The sequence below is a fragment of the Pseudogymnoascus verrucosus genome (genome assembly GCF_001662655.1).
Source record: "Pseudogymnoascus verrucosus strain UAMH 10579 unplaced genomic scaffold scaffold_22, whole genome shotgun sequence".
Taxonomy (NCBI): domain Eukaryota; kingdom Fungi; phylum Ascomycota; class Leotiomycetes; order Thelebolales; family Thelebolaceae; genus Pseudogymnoascus; species Pseudogymnoascus verrucosus.
The window spans coordinates 124,848-146,885 of record NW_017263673.1 but is presented as its reverse complement, the minus strand read 5'-3'; the positions used below and the strand labels follow the sequence as shown (position 1 = coordinate 146,885).

Genomic DNA, 22,038 nt, shown 5'->3' with positions numbered 1-22,038 from the left:
CCAATTAGCATTCTTCCATTTATGCATTGTACGATTTTGTGATTCTCAACCCCATACCCCACACCCGCTCTAGCCATTTCTGATGAGGTTTGCGGGGAGTAGCCTTTGACCATCCTAGTTCCCCGCACCGTTACCCCATCCTCGCCCCACATTTGAAGGGAATGAGCTGGGGATATCGTCTCCTGCCGCGATAAAGCAATTGAAAATCTCACCTCCTGACGTTTTAACCCGCTGTCATTAGCTTCAGCTTATCCCAGACATGCCTCCGCAAATTTGTACAAAAGGGCCAAGTGCCTCCCATCTCCTCGACATTAAGATAGCAACATCTGCCATCATCAAACAGCTGCTAATATCTATCTCTTGAACATGAGTACAATAAATACCACTAAGGGTGAAAAACATGAAGCCGACGCGCCTCTTCAAATCGAGGACACTTCCCTAAGTGGGACGGAAGAAGAAGGCTACGGGCTCTCAGGTATGTTGTTGTGTGGCCAGCTCTACACCTGTGCCTATGCTCACTGTATATTAGGCTTTCGAGGAATTTTTGCATCCCGTTATGTCGCCCTCTGTGCTGCCTTCGCCGCGATAGGAGGCATGCTCTTTGGATACGAGTAAGGCATCCTGGGACAGATCAACGATTATATATTTGTTAACCATTATTTAGCCAGGGCGTCGTCTCGATCATTCTAGTAATGCCCCAGTTTCTAGAGCGGTTCCCAGAAGTGTCAGAGGCTGCAGCCGGCGCAGGGTTTTACAAAGGCCTCATGACAGGCATGATCGAGCTCGGAGCACTGATTGGTACCATTCTTACTGGCTTATGCCGATCTCTGTAGTGACCATGACTGACTTGTTCAGGTGCCTTAAATCAAGGTTGGATTGCTGATAAGATTTCTCGCAAATATTCAATCGCTGTGGCGAGCGTTATATTCATTATTGGATCTGTAATCCAAACTGCGTCTATGAATTACGAAATGCTGGTCGTTGCACGGTTTATTGGCGGAGTTGGTATTGGAATGTCAGTTTTCCCGCCGAGGAAATATTCCGCAGAGCTAACAACCTATCAGGATGAGTATGGTTGTTCCGCTCTACATTTCAGAAATATCACCTCCTGAAATCCGTGGAACCCTCCTCGTTTTCGAAGAACTCAGCATCGTTGCTGGCATCGTAATTTCGTTCTGGATCACATATGGGACAAGAGAGATTCTATCGGAATGGTCGTGGAGATTGCCTTTTCTCATTCAAATTATTCCTAGCATTATTCTTGGGGCTGGAATATTCCTACTTCCATTCTCTCCTCGATGGCTTGCATCCAAAGGGCGAGATGACGAGGCTCTGGTCAGCCTCGCAAAGTTACGACAACTGCCCATATCTGATAACAGAGTTCGGCGGGAGTGGATGGACATAATTGCCGAGTCAAGATTCCACAAGGAGGTTATGGCAGAGCGCCACCCAAATCTTATGGAGAATACCAAGATGAACAAGCTGAAGCTGGAGATCGTCTCTTGGACGGATTGCTTGAAACCAGGATGTTGGAGAAGGACCCACGTCGGTGCTGGTCTTATGTTTTTCCAACAGGTATGCCGTGTCCTTTCAATATCGAACACAAGCCTAACAGACCATAGTTCGTTGGAATTAACGCTTTAATTTATTATTCGCCAACGCTATTTGGGTAAGCCACCTTATTTGTGGTGTCTTGGGCCAATACTAATCAAATCCTGAAATAGTACAATGGGTCTCGATTATGAAATGCAGCTGATCATGTCGGGAGTACTGAACATTACACAGCTTTTTGGTGTTGTATCCAGTCTCTGGACTATGGACCGATTTGGCCGCCGTACTCTTTTGCTTTATGGAAGCATGTGCATGTTCGTCTCTCATCTGATCATAGCAATTCTTGTTGGCAAATTTTCAGATGACTGGCCCTCCCATAAGCCTGAAGGTTGGACTAGCGTTGCTTTTTTGCTCTTCTATATGATATCATTTGGAGCCAGTTGGGGGCCGGTCCCTTGGGCTATGCCAGCTGAAATTTTCCCGTCGTCCCTTCGAGCAAAGGGTGTTGCAATCTCAACCTGCTCAAGTCAGTATAACCCATGAGGCAGGCTTTTGGAGAATCTATACTAACAGTGCCAGATTGGTTGAACAACTTCATCATTGTACGTTTTTAAAGTGCACACCTGAAACTCCCTTTAGCTAACACCATTGTAGGGACTAGTTACTCCTCCGTTAGTTCAGAACACTGGCTATGGAGCCTACGTCTTCTTCGCTGTTTTCTGTCTGTTGTCATTTTTCTGGACGTTTTTCTTCGTCCCAGAGACTAGCAGAAAGACTCTTGAGCAGATGGACGAGGTTTTTCACGACAGAGTTAACGCTGACGATGTGGCAAGGAAAAACAGAGTCTATGCTGAGGTTGTGGATAACAAATGCGAGGCTGAGACCTAGATATATGAGGGTTTGTTATGTGGTATATGGGCACATCTTATATTTACATCGAGTTATCTGGTCTAGGGGAAACTTCTCTTCAGCGAGGATAGCGAAGGAAATGCTGGCATTGTATATCGTGTTAATTCAAATGTAAAATCTTAGCAAACTCAAGCTGTTAAAGCTAAAGTTGCAATGGCTGCCGTTAGTTGTATAAAGGCAATGTGCGTGGGTAAGTCTAAAGTCTAAAGGTTGTATAAGTAAGGAATATAACGCCATATTGTGAGCGTCTTTGGTAGTTTGTCTTGATGGATTCATTACCAATGAACATAAAGCTTTGTATTTGACACAGCACACTATTCGGACCAGCCATTTTTAATCGACCGACGTTTATTTACGCTTGTAGATATGGGGATACTATACAGCAACAAATATGATACGACTGTAGCTTTGGAGATAGAGTGAATATTTAGTGATGCGCTTGGGATGTTGATTGAAGGAACATCAAACTTATGTTAATCTTGAATGAGCACAGGCTATAGCGAGCTCAATTGGTATATCATTTTAAGAGATATCGGTTCATTTCGACGGGTCAATCCTCTATCAAGTATAATAAAACATATCTAGCTATGTTTGTCATGGATGACACAACATTTATATATTGCATTTTGGGTCGACTTGCTCAGATACCTGGGTCACAAGCTTATCCTCGTTGATTGCCTTCTTTAGGTTCGTAAGCACAAGACGCTCCATATTTGCCTGAGTCTCAAACGTAGATGTACCCATATGGGGCAGAATGACAACTTTATCATTATTCAACAGTCCAGCATGGACCTTTGGTTCCTCTTCGAAGACATCAAGACCAGCTGAAAAGACCTTCCCAGACTCAAGTGCAGCTACCAAAGCAGCCTCATCAATCAGTGGGCCTCTTGCAGTATTGACGATGACAACTCCATCCTTCATTTTCTCGAATTCGTTTGAACTAATGATGTGCCGAGTTGATGCGTTCAAGGAGAGATTGAGGCTGATGACGTCTGATTGGGAGAGAAGCTCATCAAATGAGACGTAGGTTGCATCTCCAGCCAGTGTAGGGGAAAGCGGCTTTCGATTATGGTAGATGATTTTCATGTCGAATGCACGGGCTCTGCGTGCCAGGGCCTTTTCAAATTATCAGTACATATCATAGAAACTGGAATCTATCTTGCTCACTCTTCCAATGCCGCCCATTCCGAGGATGCCAAGGACCTTCTGTTGTGGATCATAACCTAGGCCTGCCGCACCTCTCCATTGATCTAGATAACAGTAAAAAAATGATATCTGGGGTCATATGCAGCCAAAACTTACTGTTTTGAATTGCGAAATATGGAATTGATATTCTTCTTAAAGCTCCGATCATTAACCAGGTTGCGACATCTGCAGTAGCATTGTCGACGGCTTGCGGCGTACTCGAAACAGAGATACCTAGTGCTTCGTTAGCAGCTCGAACGTAGACTTAAAGGCCCGAAGTTAGGCTTGGGGGCTTTTGAACCGCACCTTTCTTTGTGCAGGCAGGGATATCGATGTTATCGTATCCAGCTCCGTTGTGGCAGATATACTTTATGGAAGGAGGAAGGGCGGCTACTAATTCCTCGTCAAAAGGCCCAGTGATCTATAACTTAATCAGACAAGCTTCAACTTGACCAACCCGTGGGAGCACTCACTGATGTTGAAACATTGCTCCTGTAGATGGCCTTGACCGAGTCGTATCTGCCGGTCTTGCAGTTCTCAAGGAATTCTTCTCGGCTGCCCTCTGGGTACTCCTACGAGTGAAGTGTCAATGCCAAAGATCGAGCTTAAAACAGGAATTCCAAGTCTTCATACCTTGAGGTCGATGGCAGGCGCCAAAGATTCCCACTCGTTCTTAACATGGGTAATCTCTCCGATGAGCAATGCGCTGGGTGTCGCCATGATGGAAGCTGGAGATTCGGTGGGTATCTAGGAATACTTTGAGAGGATGAGGAAGAAGAATACAGAGCGACGTGTAAATGTAACTGAGAGAGAGAAAGGTCCTCATAGACCTTGTACGGAAATATGCCTCCGTTTTCCGGTCCCCTCTATTTTTACAACCCCCACGGTTACAGGTCGTGAGATTTGCCGACCCCACCTTCCGTGCGGGGTCGATACTGTCGGCTATTGAAAGATTGCAGGGGTCCGTGCTGTCGGCTATTCAACGTTTAGACATTTCGCATCTGGTGATCAGAAACGCTGTTCTTCATGCGAAATACCTATCTATTATGGAGAAATGAACAGAATACACTGCTTATGTTTATCTTCGGCGTGTAACGGCTTTATATCACCCTTGAAAAGATCCGATGCCTACTCCACCCAACGATGACGCTCGGCCCAGTCGTATTCGCACACAACCGCAAAAACGCATTTCGAAGGCCTGCTTGAGATGCCGTCAACGAAAGTCCAAATGTAACCTGTAAGTGCCTTATCTCGTTATAATTTGGCCTGTGGGCTGTGGCTATTTACCCAGTGACGGCTTCAGACCTTGAAACTATGCTGCAGTATTAAATGGGGAATACATCACGCGCACGATTTGCACATGTTTGAATTTGACAAAATGACACCTGTGGGCCTCAGAATCGCCTAGACTAAGATATTGCTATTACAGAGACGGACATGGACCTGCCGGAGCACTTCCTTGCCAGCGATGCGTACGGGATGGAGTCGAATGCATACTCGGAAGCTCGAATCGAGGCGGACGCCGAATACGAAGATCAAAAGCCATCCCAGAAGCCACTTCCCCAGCCCAAAGTAACGCACACGAAACCTCTCCTCATGCCCCGAACTCGGAAATATACGAACAGAGCTACTTGGGGCAGACTCCGTCGACTTCGGGTTATAATAACCCGCAGCAGCAGCAGCAACGACAACAACAACATGGGATAAATGAAAGCCTACATTCGCCGAGCTCCAATATGGCAGCCGCGATAGAAGATACATTTGCATCTACAAACCTTCATAACACCTCCGAGGCCCTCAACTTCTTGAGCCAAGCTGCAGAGAATGCGGCAGCAGCACAAATGTCCGAGGATTCTGCTGCTCAGAACCACCAACGAGTACCATATCAAGACTACACTTTTCAATCTGACGGTGGCGGCAATATTGGACATGAATTGCCCAGAACTCAGCACACAGCAAGCATGAACCTCATTCCTTATCACTTAGTTACCATGCAGTTACTTAGCCAAGATCAAATTATTGACTTGGTTGGCAGGTAATCCTTCCGATGTATTGATTAAATACCGCCAACATTTGAGGCTAATAGATATTCAGATTTGCGACTTTGTATCATCCATATCTCCCGATTACTCCCAAAAGATCGCTCAACACTGCTTTTCTAGCAGATACGGCGCAACATGAACCGCATCTGTTGACGGCAATGATCACTATCGCTGCAAAGGATCTACCAGGTGACACGAAGATCTTTGAGATTTGCTCGAAGTATATGAACCAGCTTGTAGCCGAACTTTCCGTGGGGAAAAAATGCGACGTCGAAGCAGTCGAAGCATTATTGTTGCTAGCTGAGTGGGAGCCTCAAAGCGCCCTGTCTGATGTCAAGGAAGTTGGCTGTGGAGAAGAGGACTTGGCGGCTTGGATGCATGTTGGCTTAGCCCTTCGAATAGGTTACTATTTGAGGTTGGATAGGACATCTTTTAAGAATGACGACGAAGAGCGAATGGTTCATTATAATCGTCGTAGGTTGGCTTGGGCTGGTGAGTGCTGATCAACTTTTATGGTGACATTTCTTCGAGTTCTCCATGGCATAAATGATTTACGAGGCTTCATAAGGGTTTGTTAGGTACATTAGGTTCGTAACTGACTGCGTTCATAGCATGCTACATTTCAGACCGACAAATTTCAGTACGAATTGGACGAGCATTTTGGTCTCGAGGGCCTGGCCCTGTTTCTGGCCCAGGTAGACATCCAACTCTGCAGCCTGAATCGGCAACAGATGAAGATCATGCTAGTATTTTCCAAGCTATGCTTGAGCTAATCCAACTTTTCGGAAACGTCCACGACGTATTGTATTCAGGTATGGGCAGCAGCGTGAAGATGATGCTAGTGGGTAATTACGTGAAGTACATTGATGACTTCAGAGCTGCAATCAACAGCTGGAAAAGTGTTTGGGGAACATTAACTTGTAAGTCGACGCTTAGTATAAAAACCATAAATGATTTTTGGATGTCATCTTTGCTTTGCTAATGCTTATCCTTCCCATCTAAATAAACTTCAACTGCCTGCTTTCAGAGTAGACTAACCGTTCTTTGCACTAAGGCTCTCCGAACCTAAAGATAACACTGCAAATGACCTACGAGTATCTCCGCTTATACAACAGTGCCTACGCATTTCAAGCAACAGCATTTCGCACGATATCTTCCAAAAAAAAGGACAGTTTAGGCCTTGAAGAGAGCGCTCTAGGTCTTGTCGGCGCTCTACCAGACGCAAGGTTTATATACGAATCTGTCGACGCCGCCAAATGCTTGCTTACAGTCGTAAACAACTTCAGCCATCCTGATACTAGCCTTCGCCATTTTCCCATGAGATTTTCATTGTATGGACTCCTTTCCACCCTAAACATTTTTCCACAACTCCACATCTCGTCTTTGTTGGCTCTCCCTAATATGCGATAGGTATTGTGTAAACGCGGCAGTTTTCCTGTACAAAGCTTGGTCTCTTGGTGTTTTAGGATCCCAGGAGAAGGTAGGCGTTCGACGGATGATTAAAGATTCCATTTCACGACTACGGGCTGGAAGTGCACGGCCAGGCGAATTTGGGTTACGATACGCTCAACTGCTGGAACTATTATGGCTTCAAACAGATGAAGAAGTGGCCCAACGGGATGGAACAACCATTTCTGTCACAGATCCTCATCCAGCATTAATGGTGCAACGACCGCCCATTAACGCACCAGACGAATTCTCATGGCTTGATCTACAAGCAGTAGGCGAGTTTTTGACCAGAGAGCCAGATCCAATAGATTTGAACTTTAGCAACAATAACGCACAGCAGTTTACCCAACCATCAAGGCGCGGAAGCTTATCTTGGAACGATCTTGGTTGGCTAGATGATGATTTGAATCGATTCTTTTAAACACGGAGAATCTATCCTCGAGCTTTCGCTCAAGTGGAAAGAAAGAAAGGACTATATTGTCCTATCGCTAGGCCCTCAATCATGATGCATGAAACCTAAAGGGCGTTGTCCTCGTCGACGGGATCGAATGCTGTGGCAACATGCTGCAATTGTTGCCATTTGCAATCTGGAAATATCTCATAGTAACTTGTAATTATTAAAGATGGGAGTCTTCGAGGAATAAAGTGCGGGCTCCGGAGGTGGGGATGGCAGTTATGGAGGCGAAGGTTGCCTGGAAGAGAATCGATGATCAATTATGTTTTCTTCTTAGGTTTCTTTTGAGATTGATTCCACCATGTTTTTATTTATTTTGATTTACCTTCCCATCCACCCCCCGTCAACAGTCAACACCTCTCCACTTACATACATACTCGCTCTACTTGCCAGAAAGAGCACAGCTCCCTCAAAATCCTCCGGTTTCCCCCACCTCCCTGCTGGAATTCTTGCCAAAATACTTGCTGCTCGGTTCTCATCATCAATCAACGCAGTGTTCATTTCAGTAGCAATGTATCCCGGAGCAATTGCATTCACAGCGATGCCCTTTGATGCCCATTCGTTAGAAAGAGCTTTTGTGAGTTGTGTAATTCCACCTTTGGAAGCTGCGTAGGCTGGCACTGTAAGCCCACCCTGAAAGGAGAGGAGCGATGCAATGTTGATGATAGATCCGCGACGGTTGGCGGAATCAGGTTCATTCGAGAGCATATGCGCGCCCACATCACGGCACAAGGTGAAGACGGTTGTTAAGTTGACTTGCAGAACCTCATCCCAGTCATTCGATGGGAATTTCTCAGATGGGTGTCTACGCTGTATGCCGGCGCAGTTGAGGAGAATAGTGATTTTGTGGTCGTCAGCAAGGATTTTTGGAAGAATACCTGCTACCGACTCCTGCGATGCAAGATCTGCAGTGTATATCGTGCATTTACGTCCCAGTGCTATGATTTGATCGTGTGTCGCTTTGTTGGTGGTGTCTCGCTGCGAAGAAGTCAGAAGCTGGTTTGGGTAAGGAGGATCTATATCAATACGAACTTGAACCAGGAGGATGTCTGCGCCTGCTCGTGCGAGGGCGAGGGCCATGGTCTGCCCGATTCCTCTTGTACCGCCCGTAACAAGAGCCTTTTGGCCCTCTAGACCAAACAAGCCTTCTAAATATGACATTTTAATATTTTAAGGGTTAAGTCAGACTTGATTTGGGTTTGCTCTTGGAGTTTGAGATCCTAATGCCTGGGTCTAGAGAAAGGCGGGCAAGAAGGCACAAAAGATAGTAATACAACGGAGGGAGAAGTATGGCGCTGCGATTAATTTATTCTCATTGGGTAACGTAAAATGTAAGGGACGGACTTTCATTTCCTTAACAATCGGATATAGTGAGATCGTGACGATGGTGGGGGTTGTACAGTACCCGAGTTGGTAATATTTCAATAGCCGATGGTGGAATGAACCCCACACCACCCTCGTCATCGCCCACATTTAGCAATGATCGCCTTCTTGTCAGAGATTCTGTTGGTGGGAAACCTGTCACAGGCACCGATCCAAGAGATCGAAAACGAAACAGAGAGCAATATTAGCCATATTTGGCAATTACCGGCGGTAATTGTCAAATGTGCTAATAAATAATGACGATTCAAAGGCCGAATATTGAACATACGCTGATTTCAGAGAACTCCCAACAATTGGTGATTTATAAAACAAACATTCATAAAGGTCATCTAAATTTTGAATATCCGTGGGATCACGTCCAGCGCTTTCTCAATAATTGATCTCTCACTTCTTATTCTTAACTCCCTGTTGTTCTGTGAAAAGGCTGCAAAATGGTCACTACGGTCCCCAACAAGATCCTCATGCTCCATGGATCCAAGGATCTCCGGCTGGTATTTACCGCGCATCAACAGTCAACTCGCCATTTTTAACTAATAACCCTCTAGGAAACACGCTCTATTCAAAGTCCTCTGCCCAACGAAGTCCAAGTCGCCGTCCACAGCACTGGGATCTGTGGATCAGATCTCCACTACTACAGCGACTTTCGCAATGGAGCTTTTGCTGTTCTCGCACCCCTCTGTTTGGGCCACGAGTCGGCCGGCACTGTAACAGTTATCGGTTCCTCGGTTACATCATTGAGTGTGGGCGACAGAGTAGCCTTGGAAGTCGGAATGGCTTGTGGAACCTGCGAGCTGTGTCGAGGAGGAAGGTATAATATTTGCGAGGAGATGCTCTTCAAAAGTAGTGCAAAGACTTATCCGCATGCCGATGGGACTTTGGCAGAATTAATCAATCACCCCGCGGATTTGTGCCACAGGTATGTTGCAGCTGCAACGTTAACAAGATGGGGCAGAACCTAACAGAAATAGAATCCCAGAAAATGTCACCTTTGACCAAGCCGCTCTCATCGAACCTCTCTCAGTCTCCATACACGGCGTAAACCGCTCACAGGCACCCGCCGGTGGCAAAACACTCATCTTTGGTGCTGGTGCAATCGGGCTGCTCACTGCTGCAGTTCTACGAGCACACGATATGAGCGAAGTAGTAGTTGCCGACATCGATTCGGCGCGTCTTACAATCGCAAAAGACCTCGACCTGGCCACAAAGACGTTCCTAATTCCGCAGGCACCAATGAAGACCGAAATCGATGAAGTCCTTAAAGATGCCCAGGACCTTGCGGCGAAGATTGCTGAGGTAGCTGGCGTGCGTGGATTCGACAGAGTCTACGAGTGTACTGGTGTGCCGAGCTGTGTGCAGACTGGAATATTTGCGTCAAAGCCTGGTGGGAAAATCGTCCTCATCGGTATGGGAAGAGCAGTACAGACTTTACCCCTAGGTGCTGCTGCGCTTCGCGAAGTCGACATTATCGGCGTTTTCAGATACGCAAATACGTATCCAACAGCGATTACGCTGATCTCGAGTGGGAAGTTACCAAGGATACACAAGCTGGTCACACACAAAAGAAGTTTAGACAAGGCGGAGGAGGCTTTTATTTTGGCAAAAAATGGAAAGGATGAGGAGGGAAATGTAGTGGTAAAGGTCGTAATTGAGGCTTAGCACGAAAAGTGGAAGGCGGGGTGAGGCGCAGGATCAGGAGTACAGAGCCAGCATTGATTTCAACGTGGAAGAGAAGCCGGTTACATACACGCTTTTCAACAAGCCCTCGTTTATCGCATCGCATCCTTGTATAAATGGGCCCCATTTTCAGCATTCGAATGATATGGGCAGCATGTTTGCACCATTCGGGACTTGAAGAACGTCCATTGGATCCCTGGCGAGGTGCTTATTGTCAATGCGACCTGCGATGGTGGCGAACTTGTTGCGAGGGCGTGGTGTTCGGAGAATGCTCAACATGCGGTTGTGAGAAAGGGGAGTGATGCTTGCTTTGCCAGCTCAGTGAAGATGGCGAGGGGGCAGGGGCTGGGGGTCAGTTGCTTGGTCCGGGCATGAGGTACTTCGTGCGCAGTTGATAGAATTTATGTTAATATTTAGGTATGAGGCTTATGATATCTTGTGTCAAACTTCAGTCACAACATGGCCAACGTGTGGGGTATTCTGAGCCAGCTTAACCTTTCAGCAATGGCACATGGCAATGAGGAACCCGCAAGACATTCCTCAGCCTGGCCCACTAGATCGCGACCTCAATTCTAGCTTCGCTGTCCTTCGCAGGCACGCTTGACATACATCTAAACATAGAAAAAATCGACTTAGGATAAGGTTACCAAGAGGCGTAAATATTAAAAAGGTTGAGACGTGTATCTCCATGGTTGTGTTCACACAGAAATGGCTCGCCTCCTATAACGGAATCTCTAACAAGCGAGTCAGAAGACACGACTTCCGCGAATCGTGGCTTAGAGCTCTGTCCAGCCACACACACCAACGCCACTCCTGCCCCGCAAAACCACCTAACGCAAATACTTGGCATACGTGATAGGCGCCCGACATTCCAAGTCTTGATTTGAGACAAATAAATAGACAAAAAATCCCCCTTCGACAACACCTCTCTGTTAAATTCAGATTTACGATTCCTCAGAGATAAACCAAACTGTGAGCTGCTCGCGCCTCTATCGCGCGTAAGAATGGAACTAACATTGGCCTGCAGATATAATCTTCCACCAACCAATCATCCTAACATAAACAACAATATCTCGACATGGGTTTCCACTACAACCACACGCGCAGGATGCACCAGTACACGGTCATCCCACACGTTCTCTATGTGCGCCGCTGGGGCATGAAGAAATGGAGCTTGGCCTTCGGTAGCAAGGGCCGCGTTACGTACGACTGAGCCATCACTCGACGGAGACTGAAGTTTGGCGGTGGGAGAGAATAATGTGCTGGGTGCGCTCGGTGATGATTCATGGCGTTAGGGTATACCTTTTTGGGAATGCATAATTTGATGCTTGCTTGCTTGCGGTGGTATGCGACACTGTTGGGGACCTTGGATTTGATATCGCAAATAATGTACGGGGTCGCGGATTTCCTGGTCCTTGGAACGGGGAGCTCTAGCTTGACTTGGAGGTCTTTTAGAGTTGCAGGCCACTATCTTAGGAATCTAAGTTCATCTACCCCCATTACTGTCAATGAGTTCCTCCCTGGTTCTCAACCTGGTATTCGTGGGCGAGGGTCGATCATCTCTCATCTATTGCCCCGTCTTGGCAGGGGCTGTGCCTAGCTGCCACTCGGTCAAAACAACATGCTTACTTACAAGAACTCACAATGAAAACACCTTACAGAACACAAGTCTAAATATACTTCTATCTAGTTGCCTTGTAAATTTACGTATCACCATGCGTTTACGAAACCCAAACCCCCTAACTATCGTCAACTGACACGCACAATGGAAGTCCCCAATGCAGCCGACCACGCCGGCGGCGTCTCGCTTCTGTTTACCACTGCGCCTGAGATTTTTAGCGACATCCAGTCTGCTGCGCAATTCAGCGAGATAGACGAGGTACAGCGAGTCAAGACCGAGGTTGAAAAGGTGCGACTTATCATCTGGGGACAGTCGGTTGGTTTGGATGGGTCGCCAGAAAAGCGGGATGATGCGCTTAACGTGGCGCTGGGTGGGGAGTATCTGAGAACGGCGGTGTCGGGGCTGCTGTTGAATTGCTTTATCAAAATATTTGAGGACTCCGAGAAGTTGAAGGACCGATATGGACTTGTTCAGCGTGTGAATCAGGGGCCAGGGAGTTCCCATTATCTGCTGGTTGGATTTACTTTCTGGAGAACCTACAAAAAATATGGTGGGCACACTGGTCGACATACGCACCTGGGACTGGGTCGCGGGCATGGCACTCCCTGGATCAATGTTCCCCTTGACACTGATGTTCGGCCTCCACCAAGCATGCCCATCGCTGAAAAAGACAGCCCCAGCTGGAAAAGTTCAGCTTCGCCACGCAAACTTCGGCATGGTTTTCAACCAAGTCTCATAACGGCGCAGTCGGTCCATTATTAGAAAGGTCCTCGCCGTTCTCTCGGATCTTCACGAAATAGGCGGTTGGGTGGGGCCATGCATAGCGGCCGGTGGCCTTGAAACTTACCCAACGCCTGCGCGCTCGTGAAAGTGCACACAGGCGCCCCAGACATGAATTTGAAAGGTTATGCGGGTGGGGACCCTCCATACACCCCATCAGATGGGAGTTTGATGTGGGACGATGCTGTGTTTCCACCTGACTCGGAAGAGATTTGCGTGCTTAGGAAATTGCGCATGCTCACTGTCAACGCTGAGGAACTTAACCCAGACGAGGTCAATTCACTGACGCCGTATCGCGCGAAGCTAGACTTCTTCCTGTCAAAGGCCAACAAGGCCATTTCCTTGACCCTCTACACCAATAGCGTCTTCGTTGCCGCGCCGCCGTGGAACGGAACGCACAAGATAGATGCACAATATACTGGGTTATACAACCGGACTATCTACGATGTGTCACAGCTTGACGAGGTGGAGATCAAGGCGGGAGAGATCACGGTGATCAATGCGATGGGGACAGGCAGTTGCAAGAGCGTGGCGTTCGGAGAATGGGACGAATGCCGTGGTTTTGGGCAGGGATAAGCGGTGTTGCTTCAAATGTGGACTGATGCTGGCTGGGAAAGAGGGAGTCGATGTTGTTGTTTTAATTTTGAGCTGATTTGATCACTCCTGGCAGTCGAAGTTCAATCATCCATCTATTACCTAAATTGTGAGCTTCACTTTCTAAACCAGCGCACTTTAGCGCAAGAATAGTCACGTCGAGCTTGTAGATATATCACCTCCCAAATCTTAACTAATCTTAACTATCTTGAGCTTCACTTTTGAGTCGTCAAGAGAGAGAGAAAGGAGATAAAATCGATTATAACCTCAGATAGTCAGGTGACCTTTAATTATAGCTGCTCATGCTTATATAAGAAATTCATTCCGCAGCCGTTGCATCCTACCCCGCACTACCCCACTGGAACGCCAATTCGCCCCTGGCGCTTTTTGGCTTCGGCAGCTCTACGCTGGCTGGTCGGACCTTGATAGTCCGTCGATTAAGCACCAACCAGCGAACCACAACGGTTTAAATTAATCCGTTATATGGATCATCTTATAAATGCTTGCAGATGGGGTAGCTATTTATCCACCACTGCTAATGTCAATTAATATTTTTTTGGTATAAGACAAGATCAAGCTGCCATCATGCTGTTTACCTTTTGCTATCCCGTCTTTTTTACGCGTCGCCATGAGGTTGACCAGCTTCCTGTCGTGTCTGCTCGTTCAGAGCTTGGCTGTGAATGTAGTTTCGAGCAAACAATGGCCGTTGCACGATGATGGCCTTAATAAGGTCGTCGAATGGTGAAATAACCCTCTGAATATAGCTTGTTGAATTGAAGGGGCTAACGGCTCCAAAGGGACCATTACAGTTTCAAAATCAATGGAGAGCGGTTATTCATTTGGTCTGGGGAGGTATGGGACTTCACTGTCTGCCAATTGAATTAATCTGATTGTCATAATATAGATGCACTACTGGAGAGCCCCAGTTCCCGAGATGTGGATTGACATTCTTCAAAAAGTGAAGGCAGCTGGGTAAGATATGCCACATTTATCATATTACTGACCACACTCTGACGGGAATAGCTTCAACACAATTAGCTTCTACGGAAACTGGGGTGAGACCTTGTCAGAACACCCGGTGGGCACCTAGACCCTAACTGTTACTAGGATACCACAATGCAAAGAACGGATCCCTGGACTTTGAGAATGGTGCGCACAACTTTGAACGCCTCTTCGAGATTGCAAAGGAGGTTGGCCTGTACGTCCTCTTCCGCCCCGGACCATACGTCAACGCCGAAGCTACTGCTGGCGGCTTTCCAGGATGGGTTACGACTGGTGCATACGGTGAGCTGCGCAACAATGACACTCGGTACACCGATGCTTGGACGCCATACATGGACCGGATGTCACAGATAATTGCCAAGCACCAAGTCACCAACGGCGGTAATGTTTTCATCTACCAAATCGAAAATGAATTCGGAAACCAATGGCTCGACCGCGTGAAGAAAATTCCTGATCTCGTGGCCATCGATTATATGGAACTCATGGAGTCATCTGCAAGAAGGAACGGAATCGATGTCCCCCTCATTCACAACAACCCAAACATGAACACCAAGTCGTGGTCCAAGGATTATAGCAACGAGGGAGGGAATGTGGATATTTATTCCGCGGATCATTACCCTTCATGCTGGAGCTGTGACTTAACGGAGTGCACTGGGACCAATGGCAATGTCCCCGACTTCACCACGTTTGAATACTACACATCGTTCCAAGATGTCGCTCCAACGCAGCCATCTTTCTTGGCTGAGTTTCAAGGCGGGAGCTACTTGCCCTGGGGAGGCCCTGAAGGAGGCTGGTGAGATTTTATCCCGCCTCTAGCATATGCTATTGATAGTTGGCTGACAATGTTTAGTGTGAATAACACTGGCCCTGATTGGGTTAATGTCTTCTATAGACACAATGTCGCCCAAAAGATTACAGCTGTGAATGTGTACATGGCGTTTGGAGGAACTAGTTGGTAAGGATTCTCTCTGAAACTTTTGACAACAACAACTAACTCGTGAACAGGGGTATGTCATCCGCTCTAAAGCCCAGGAGAGTTAATACTGACTCGAAATAGCCGGAATCCCCTTCCCAGGTGTTGGAACCAGTTATGACTACAGCGCGCCTATTAGTAAGTCTATAAACAGAGAATAATGTGCGAGCCTGCAACTGACGCCCTTGGTAGGCGAGACTAGATTCGTTGGTGACAAGTATTCCGAGACGAAGCTATTTGCACAATTCCTTCGTGTCGCCAGAGACCTGACGAAGGTCGACCGCGTCAACAATGGCACGACATATGCCTCGAACTCAGCCATTATGACAACAGAGCTTCGCAACCCCGACACTAATGCAGCTTTCTATGTTACTGCTCACGCATTCTCGCCATCGACCGATCGAAGCCCTTTCAAGCTGGATGTCTCCACATCAGCAGGTAGATTGACTATCCCCCAGAATGGCGGCAATATTGTCCTCAATGGCCGAGAATCGAAGATTATCGTCACCGATTTCAGCGTCGGGCGTGAGAAGCTTATTTATTCTACGGCAGAGGTTTTGACTGTTTCAATCCAAGACGGCAAGCCAGTTGTTTTCCTCTGGTTACCAGCTGGCGAAAGTGGAGAGTTCCTCTTAGACTGTATAAGGATACCTTTGGTTCTGAAGAAGGACGGCTGCTCCAATATCAAGTTCAAGCAAGGTCGCAAGGGATTCGTTACCTCTTATACTCAGTCCAAGGGATCTTGTGTTCTGCAATTCGAAACTGGCATTCGGTTTGTCCTTCTTGATAGGTCTGCTGCTTACGATACTTGGGTGCCCAGCTTGTCAAACAACCCGTTTACCTACGAGAATACAACAGGTAAGGCACCTTTGAATTTGCTTGTCATTACTTTGCTAACAGAAATTAGTCGTCGTCCAGGGCCCATATCTTGTGCGAAATGTAGCCATTGAAAAGAAGACAATTGACATTTCTGGAGACTGGTCTGAGAAGACCGACCTCGAAGTGTTTGCCCCGAAAGCAGTTAACTCAATCACATTCAATGGAAAGAAGGTCCAGACCAGAAAAACTTTATATGGCAGTCTTATCGGAACTCTAAAGGCTTCGACGCATTCCGTTGACTCGGTGAAATCCAGTCTTCCTGCACTTACAAGCTGGAAAGTTAACGATGGCCTGCCAGAGAGGAAGGCGGCCTACGATGACTCGAAGTGGACAGGTGAGTCTTTAATCTCCTTGGCGTATATTGAAGATGCTAATATTCCCAGATGCGGACCATACGACAACCCAAAACCCGACCGCTCCCGCAACATATCCTGTTCTTTACTCGGATGAATACGGTAAGCATGGCTCAGTGTATAAGACTACTTAGCTGACCACCACAGGGTTCCATCATGGCAACCTTCTCTGGCGTGGTAGATTCTCAGGAGCTGCCACTGGTGTTTACCTTGACGTTATCGGCGGAGCATTTAGGTATGAGACTCTCTTTGATTTGAGTCCCCTCATTGCTAATTGATATACAGCGGATGGAGCGCGTATCTGAATGACAAGTATATCGGTTCCTGGGTCGGCAACAAAGACTCCAACGGCGCCCTCGAACTCTCCTTCGCCAACGCAACTCTCAACACCGACTCCGAAAACGTCCTCTTCGTCATCCAAGACCACATGGGCAAAGACCTGAGAGGCGGCGCAACCATCGCACGTGGAATCTACAACGCAACTCTCGTCGGGGGAGGCAAATTCTCGTCTTGGAAACTCACTGGAACTGCAGGCGGAGAAGATAACATCGATCCTGTGCGTGGGGTATATGCCGAGGGTGGCCTGCACGCTGAACGTCTGGGATGGCATTTACCCGGCTTCAATGACGCGGCTTGGAAGAAGGGTACACCGGATACGGGACTCAGCACCGATGGAGCCAACTTCTACCGTACAGTCGTGCCCCTTGATATTCCGAAGGGCATCGATGTGTCTCTTGGTCTTAAGCTCAGCTCGCCGACTGGATTGCATTTGCGTGCACAGGTTTATGTGAACGGTTATATGTTTGGAAAGTACATCCCACATATCGGCAATCAGATCACGTTTCCAGGCCAGTATCCCTTAATCCACTGTTTTGTCTACACCTTTGCTGACTTTTGAAACAGTCTTCCCAGGAATTTTGGATTACCACGGCGACAACACAATTGCCGTCAGTCTCTGGGCCCAGGATGCCGCAGGCGCAAGCCTGACTGTTGATTGGACTGTACTTGGTGTCGTTGAGTCCGCGTTCGATCCGGGCTTTGAGGCGGACTATTTGCGTCCAGGATGGACTGATAATAGGTCGGACTACTATTGATCTGGGCATACGGCTAGATTTCCGCCGCTGGAAGAGATCTACAATATCTGGAAGTGATACATTCGATTCTTGGGTGGCTTAATGCATTTACGAAAAGTTTTAGAACTATAACGAAGTTTATCTGTGTTGGGCAGTCTCCGCTCTGATTTTATTTTATTTCCGAAGATTCCCTGCTATATACAATCTCATATCATCCTATCCTCTCCATCCCCTTCACCCATTTAACAGCTTACCTGCTCCGCCGTCCCAATTCCTGCCTGACTACTCGTAAAGAAATTCGCCGTCGCCCCCGAATCCCTACACAAATCAAAGTGTATCTCGGCCCCATATTGATTCGGCACGCTACAAATCGGATTCCCATCCGTCGGACACAGATTATTGACCCGCACCGTAACACTATTCTCCGTCACCGCCTGCCCGCTCAGATCCGTCGTCACAGTCAACTTGTAGCAGGTCCCACATGCAGGACCCGCGCCGTCGCCGGGGCCAGCGCCGAATTGAGATTGGCTCAGCGCGGCGGTGTAGCCGCCTCCGGGCTCGCCGCAGGCATTGATGGAGGTGGCGCAGTTAGGGGAGCCCATGGAGTCGCCAGCACCGTATTCGGTGAAGGAGGCTTTGAGGGCGGTGGCGGCGAGGGGGAGGGAGAGGGCGAGGGCGAGGAGGGCTTTGGGGTGCATGATGGGTGGTGGATTGATTTGTTGGGATTGTGGGTTTGAGTAGTTGCTGTCTGTGTTTTGAGATAATGGACTGATGGGGGAAGGTTAGTTGGGGGTTATAAGCCTTCTTTTATAATCGTATGATAACTACGTTGACTTGGGATTCAGCCGACAGCGTTTCAAGTATGAGGGCCTCGCGGGCTCAATATCGCGGGTTAGGAATTGATCTTCAATGTCATCAATTTAAACTTCCCAACTTCCCCTCATCTTCACCTTCCTTTCGCAATGATCTGCAACTGCTGCAGGTTTGCCGTGTTTGCGACCGCTGGTAGAAGTCGACTTGTGGTCATGTCGTCGGTAGATCTCGAGTCTAGTGTCTGAGCGTGGCTGACGGCGGCTGACGCCACGAAATATCCGCTAGTGGATCGGCATCCCCGGATTTGTAGCCCGTGTTCCTGAAGATGGAGAGTCAAGCTTAGATTAGGGGTGTAAAACAATGGCAACACATAAGCACGACTTGCGAATTGGGAATGGGTGGAAGGCTAAATAGGTGTTATACACTGGCATATTGCATATCCTATTAACAATTCTGAAATAGTAACGAATGGCGATGACTATTTACTCTCTTGTGGCATCGCACTAAGTGTGAGTTGGAGTTGTTGCTGCGCCTCACCGCCTGCCTAACGAGCATTTGGCCAAGCTTTTATATTGAAATCCAACAGAGACAGGGCCTGTCACCTGTCACCATTTTCTATCTAATCTTAGGGATAAATGGGCAGGTCCGTTCCTGGTCGCGACTGCCTTCTCCTGCTTAAATATCAATAATTCCCCCAGTTTTGCATTTGCAGTTTTGGACGCGTTTATTTCCTCACTTACGGTCATTTCCTCACCCACGCTCGCTATCATGCTCGCCACCATGAACACCGCCGCTCCTTTCTGGGTCTCTATCGCCCTATTAGTTCCACGGGCTCTAGCGGCCCCCGCCGACTCTTCAGCTACCGCCGCAGCACCAAGCTGTACAGCTTCCCTCATCACCAGTCTCTGCGACTACCCGAGTGCTGGCCCAGAGTTTTCCGTCGCCATCAGCAGCAGGGCCTCCTGCTGGGAATATTGCAACGACCACCCTCCCTGCAATTTCGCCATCTTCTCCGCTGGCAACCCCTACACAGGCAGTGGCGCCTGCTTGCTGTACCCCGGTGAAAACTTCGATGCGAGCAAAGGTAGTACGGATTGCGGCAACCCTTCCCTGTCCGTCTATGACAAGCCTGTGTGTGCTGGCGGGAGCGCAACCACTACTGCTGGCGCCTGCGCCGCCACCGCGTCTCCCTCTGCTGTTGCCTCGGTCTGCGGGTACCCGACGCCGCCTGATAACTGCCAAAGCAGTTGTTATGCTAGTAGCGGTTCAGCGCACTGCTTGAGTATCTGTGCAAAGGCCGATTCCTGCAACTACGCCATCTTTAAAGCGATGAGCGAAAGCAAGTCGCCATATTCCGCCGGCAATTGCTGGATCTATACGGAGGGAAAATTTAACCCTGGGCTTGCCACCGCTTGTACTGGCTCTCCTGACCAGTTTGTGTATAACAACTTGGACAACGTGTGTCCCAAGCCATCGCCTACGTCGTCCTCCCTTGCATCATCTGCTACGGCACACTCCAGTGGCACTGAAACTGCAAGCGCTACGACGGGCTCTCATGGCTCTGGTGGCTCTGGTGGAACTACAGGCGATACTACGGGCTCAGCCGATGGCGCTGCTACGAGCTCTACTGGCACCGAGACCACAGGCAATACTGGGAGCTCAACCAATAGCTCTGGTACGAACTCTAATGGCACTGGTACGAAATCCAATGGCACTGAAACCGCTGCGGCCCCAGCCACTACCACCACGAATTCTGCGGCTGCCGGCCTGTCGCTCACCAATCCATTGGCTATAGGCGCGGCTGTATTGATGTGGATGGCCTTGTAATGATATCCTTGCATATATTGTTTGCTTGTTCACTGTTCACCCAAACTGGCCATTGGGGACGATATACTATATATTAATGGACTTCGTGTGGGGTCACTTCTCATAAGTCTCTCGCTATTTTGGAGGGTATGTTGGGTTATTCATCCCATACTGCAAACAGAGGACTGGGGTTCCGAATGGTATGAACCACGTTACCATCTTGATCGATCTTAGAAGAACCGGCGGAGGAGTTATGTATTTCATTATATATTTAATCATTAATTGTAGTATACCACCAAATACAACATGGATATTTTGAGAATTTCGTGGAATGAGTCGATCTTCAACCAACTAGCTATGTCATACAAGCCAAAGAAGCTTATTGAAGCACTGACCCCGTCCTAGTCCAGTGGATATACGCTTGATTATTTTATGGAGGGACCACTTCACAAAAGCTAGTGCCAGTCTACGGATGCTTCGACGCTTTATTGTGCGGTAAATTCGAGCATGGGGCAGGCGGCTGCAAAAGCAAATGCGTGCCGCTGCCCTGCCGCGGCACTATGGATCTCGTCTTTACAAATTCACTTATCCCTCTTGTTCGTATAGTCGTCTCAAGTCGATGTCAGACCGAGACAAGCATATCAAGCACCATGAACGACCATGGAAATGTTCTGTCGCCGCTTGCGAGTGGTCTGTCATTGGCTTCTACAAGAATAAAGCTGCGACGACCACTGGCTTATTTTTCACCGTACCTTATTGAGTATGAATCTATTGAAAGCTCAAGGTCAGTGGATTAGTAGTCAGGTGGGTGACTACCAGCGAATTACACAATGGGCTTGTTGAGGATGGAAATTATGAGTGTCACAGAAGGTAGAAATTGATATGATGATAAAGTCTGTTTTCTTAAAAGTAGGGGTCATAAGTTATATATTAATTTATGGGCGTAAGATCACCTATTGGCTATGTCCCTGACGACGACGAGGTTGTAGCTAGATCGTGCTTGGTAAACAAATGATATTTACGATTGTAGGCGGTGAGATTCTCGGTTTTGGTTAGTTTCTAAGCTGGTTGTCGATCCAAATGCCGGGGGTAATAATTACAGCGAATAATTACAGCGCATAGTGCACGCCGTATTAATCTGCGCGTGTAGTTGCTCTGTAAGGCTCGTAACGAATAGATGAGCAGTTCCAACAATTTCACGACCCCTCGGATGCTTCCTCGGACATTTAGGTCCGCACAAGAACGTGCCTTGCAACATATCTTTTCGCATTTGCAGAGACCGACTTCAAGCGAACCGAGGGATAAACCTTACGGTTGAAGCTCAGCCTCAACGAAAAGATCATGTAATATTAAAAACCCACAAACTCACTCACTCTCGGTGTCTACGGTGCTAATGTGGATATTGACAGGGAAATTTCACACAGGCAACTAGCAGACCTGCGAAGCCACAAAGCTGGGCCTACGACATCATCATCAGAACCGCGGCGAGACTCAACC

General features: G+C 47.8%; 10 protein-coding genes across 10 annotated transcripts; 7 read left to right on the top strand and 3 right to left on the bottom strand.

Annotated features, from left to right (window-relative positions):
• Positions 1 to 123: 123 nt before the first annotated feature.
• VE01_05317 (uncharacterized protein) lies at positions 124 to 2,439 on the top strand (the record flags this gene model as incomplete). Its single annotated transcript, XM_018274782.2, has 9 exons — positions 124 to 475; positions 530 to 611; positions 665 to 798; positions 856 to 1,015; positions 1,065 to 1,575; positions 1,623 to 1,669; positions 1,725 to 2,077; positions 2,131 to 2,153; positions 2,206 to 2,439. Exons 1-9 carry the CDS (start codon positions 367 to 369, stop codon positions 2,437 to 2,439), a joined length of 1,653 nt encoding a protein of 550 aa, XP_018130370.1. The 5' UTR covers positions 124 to 366.
• A 554-nt stretch (positions 2,440 to 2,993) lies between these two features.
• VE01_05316 (uncharacterized protein) lies at positions 2,994 to 4,522 on the bottom strand. Its single transcript, XM_018274781.2, has 6 exons — positions 4,279 to 4,522; positions 4,119 to 4,217; positions 3,952 to 4,066; positions 3,763 to 3,879; positions 3,628 to 3,710; positions 2,994 to 3,576 (listed from the first exon to the last, which is right to left on the bottom strand). The coding sequence occupies exons 1-6, from the start codon at positions 4,363 to 4,365 to the stop codon at positions 3,073 to 3,075; spliced, it is 1,005 nt and encodes a 334-aa protein (XP_018130369.1). The 5' UTR covers positions 4,366 to 4,522; the 3' UTR covers positions 2,994 to 3,072.
• Positions 4,523 to 4,636: 114 nt separating this feature from the next.
• Positions 4,637 to 7,854, top strand: VE01_05315 (uncharacterized protein). Its single transcript, XM_059463691.1, has 6 exons — positions 4,637 to 4,882; positions 5,075 to 5,680; positions 5,740 to 6,179; positions 6,299 to 6,607; positions 6,742 to 7,018; positions 7,098 to 7,854. The coding sequence occupies exons 1-6, from the start codon at positions 4,770 to 4,772 to the stop codon at positions 7,555 to 7,557; spliced, it is 2,205 nt and encodes a 734-aa protein (XP_059319706.1). The 5' UTR covers positions 4,637 to 4,769; the 3' UTR covers positions 7,558 to 7,854.
• On the bottom strand, positions 7,771 to 9,230 carry VE01_05314 (uncharacterized protein). The gene is made up of 2 exons (XM_059463690.1): positions 8,623 to 9,230; positions 7,771 to 8,568 (listed from the first exon to the last, which is right to left on the bottom strand). Exons 1-2 carry the CDS (start codon positions 8,749 to 8,751, stop codon positions 7,912 to 7,914), a joined length of 786 nt encoding a protein of 261 aa, XP_059319705.1. The 5' UTR covers positions 8,752 to 9,230; the 3' UTR covers positions 7,771 to 7,911.
• VE01_05313 (uncharacterized protein) lies at positions 9,126 to 11,025 on the top strand. Its single transcript, XM_018274778.2, has 3 exons — positions 9,126 to 9,464; positions 9,519 to 9,889; positions 9,942 to 11,025. The coding sequence occupies exons 1-3, from the start codon at positions 9,405 to 9,407 to the stop codon at positions 10,627 to 10,629; spliced, it is 1,119 nt and encodes a 372-aa protein (XP_018130366.1). The 5' UTR covers positions 9,126 to 9,404; the 3' UTR covers positions 10,630 to 11,025.
• Positions 11,026 to 12,412: 1,387 nt separating this feature from the next.
• On the top strand, positions 12,413 to 13,030 carry VE01_05312 (uncharacterized protein; the record flags this gene model as incomplete). The annotated part of the gene is made up of 1 exon (XM_018274777.1): positions 12,413 to 13,030. The coding sequence occupies one exon, from the start codon at positions 12,413 to 12,415 to the stop codon at positions 13,028 to 13,030; it is 618 nt and encodes a 205-aa protein (XP_018130365.1).
• Positions 13,031 to 13,159: 129 nt separating this feature from the next.
• Positions 13,160 to 13,624, top strand: VE01_05311 (uncharacterized protein; the record flags this gene model as incomplete). Its single annotated transcript, XM_018274776.1, has 1 exon — positions 13,160 to 13,624. The coding sequence occupies one exon, from the start codon at positions 13,160 to 13,162 to the stop codon at positions 13,622 to 13,624; it is 465 nt and encodes a 154-aa protein (XP_018130368.1).
• Positions 13,625 to 14,270: 646 nt separating this feature from the next.
• VE01_05310 (uncharacterized protein) lies at positions 14,271 to 18,108 on the top strand (the record flags this gene model as incomplete). Its single annotated transcript, XM_059463689.1, has 13 exons — positions 14,271 to 14,383; positions 14,440 to 14,494; positions 14,547 to 14,614; positions 14,666 to 14,697; positions 14,750 to 15,437; positions 15,495 to 15,595; positions 15,702 to 15,755; positions 15,810 to 16,475; positions 16,525 to 16,830; positions 16,880 to 16,951; positions 16,997 to 17,084; positions 17,135 to 17,697; positions 17,753 to 18,108. The coding sequence occupies 13 exons, from the start codon at positions 14,271 to 14,273 to the stop codon at positions 17,941 to 17,943; spliced, it is 2,997 nt and encodes a 998-aa protein (XP_059319704.1). The 3' UTR covers positions 17,944 to 18,108.
• VE01_05309 (uncharacterized protein) lies at positions 18,072 to 19,152 on the bottom strand. The gene has a single exon (XM_018274774.2). The coding sequence runs from the start codon at positions 18,618 to 18,620 to the stop codon at positions 18,165 to 18,167; it is 456 nt and encodes a 151-aa protein (XP_018130290.1). The 5' UTR covers positions 18,621 to 19,152; the 3' UTR covers positions 18,072 to 18,164.
• Positions 19,153 to 19,242: 90 nt separating this feature from the next.
• VE01_05308 (uncharacterized protein) lies at positions 19,243 to 20,956 on the top strand. The gene has a single exon (XM_018274773.2). It carries the CDS (start codon positions 19,504 to 19,506, stop codon positions 20,560 to 20,562), a length of 1,059 nt encoding a protein of 352 aa, XP_018130291.2. The 5' UTR covers positions 19,243 to 19,503; the 3' UTR covers positions 20,563 to 20,956.
• The last annotated feature ends 1,082 nt before the right edge of the window (positions 20,957 to 22,038 follow it).

Coding starts and splice junctions, on each gene's coding strand:
- VE01_05314 (XM_059463690.1), bottom strand. CDS start 8,751: ATGTCATATTTAGAAGGCTTGTTTGGTCTAGAGGGCCAAAAGGCTCTT. Junction 8,569..8,622: donor CAGACATCCTCCTGGTTCAA/GTTCGTATTGAT, acceptor ACTTCTTCGCAG/CGAGACACCACCAACAAAGC.
- VE01_05316 (XM_018274781.2), bottom strand. CDS start 4,365: ATGGCGACACCCAGCGCATTGCTCATCGGAGAGATTACCCATGTTAAG. Junction 4,067..4,118: donor GGAGCAATGTTTCAACATCA/GTGAGTGCTCCC, acceptor ATTAAGTTATAG/ATCACTGGGCCTTTTGACGA. Junction 3,880..3,951: donor CCCTGCCTGCACAAAGAAAG/GTGCGGTTCAAA, acceptor ACGAAGCACTAG/GTATCTCTGTTTCGAGTACG.
- VE01_05309 (XM_018274774.2), bottom strand. CDS start 18,620: ATGCACCCCAAAGCCCTCCTCGCCCTCGCCCTCTCCCTCCCCCTCGCC.
- VE01_05315 (XM_059463691.1), top strand. CDS start 4,770: ATGCCTACTCCACCCAACGATGACGCTCGGCCCAGTCGTATTCGCACA. Junction 5,681..5,739: donor ATTATTGACTTGGTTGGCAG/GTAATCCTTCCG, acceptor ATAGATATTCAG/ATTTGCGACTTTGTATCATC. Junction 6,608..6,741: donor TGTTTGGGGAACATTAACTT/GTAAGTCGACGC, acceptor CTTTGCACTAAG/GCTCTCCGAACCTAAAGATA.
- VE01_05308 (XM_018274773.2), top strand. CDS start 19,504: ATGCTCGCCACCATGAACACCGCCGCTCCTTTCTGGGTCTCTATCGCC.
- VE01_05313 (XM_018274778.2), top strand. CDS start 9,405: ATGGTCACTACGGTCCCCAACAAGATCCTCATGCTCCATGGATCCAAG. Junction 9,465..9,518: donor GATCCAAGGATCTCCGGCTG/GTATTTACCGCG, acceptor ATAACCCTCTAG/GAAACACGCTCTATTCAAAG. Junction 9,890..9,941: donor CCCGCGGATTTGTGCCACAG/GTATGTTGCAGC, acceptor TAACAGAAATAG/AATCCCAGAAAATGTCACCT.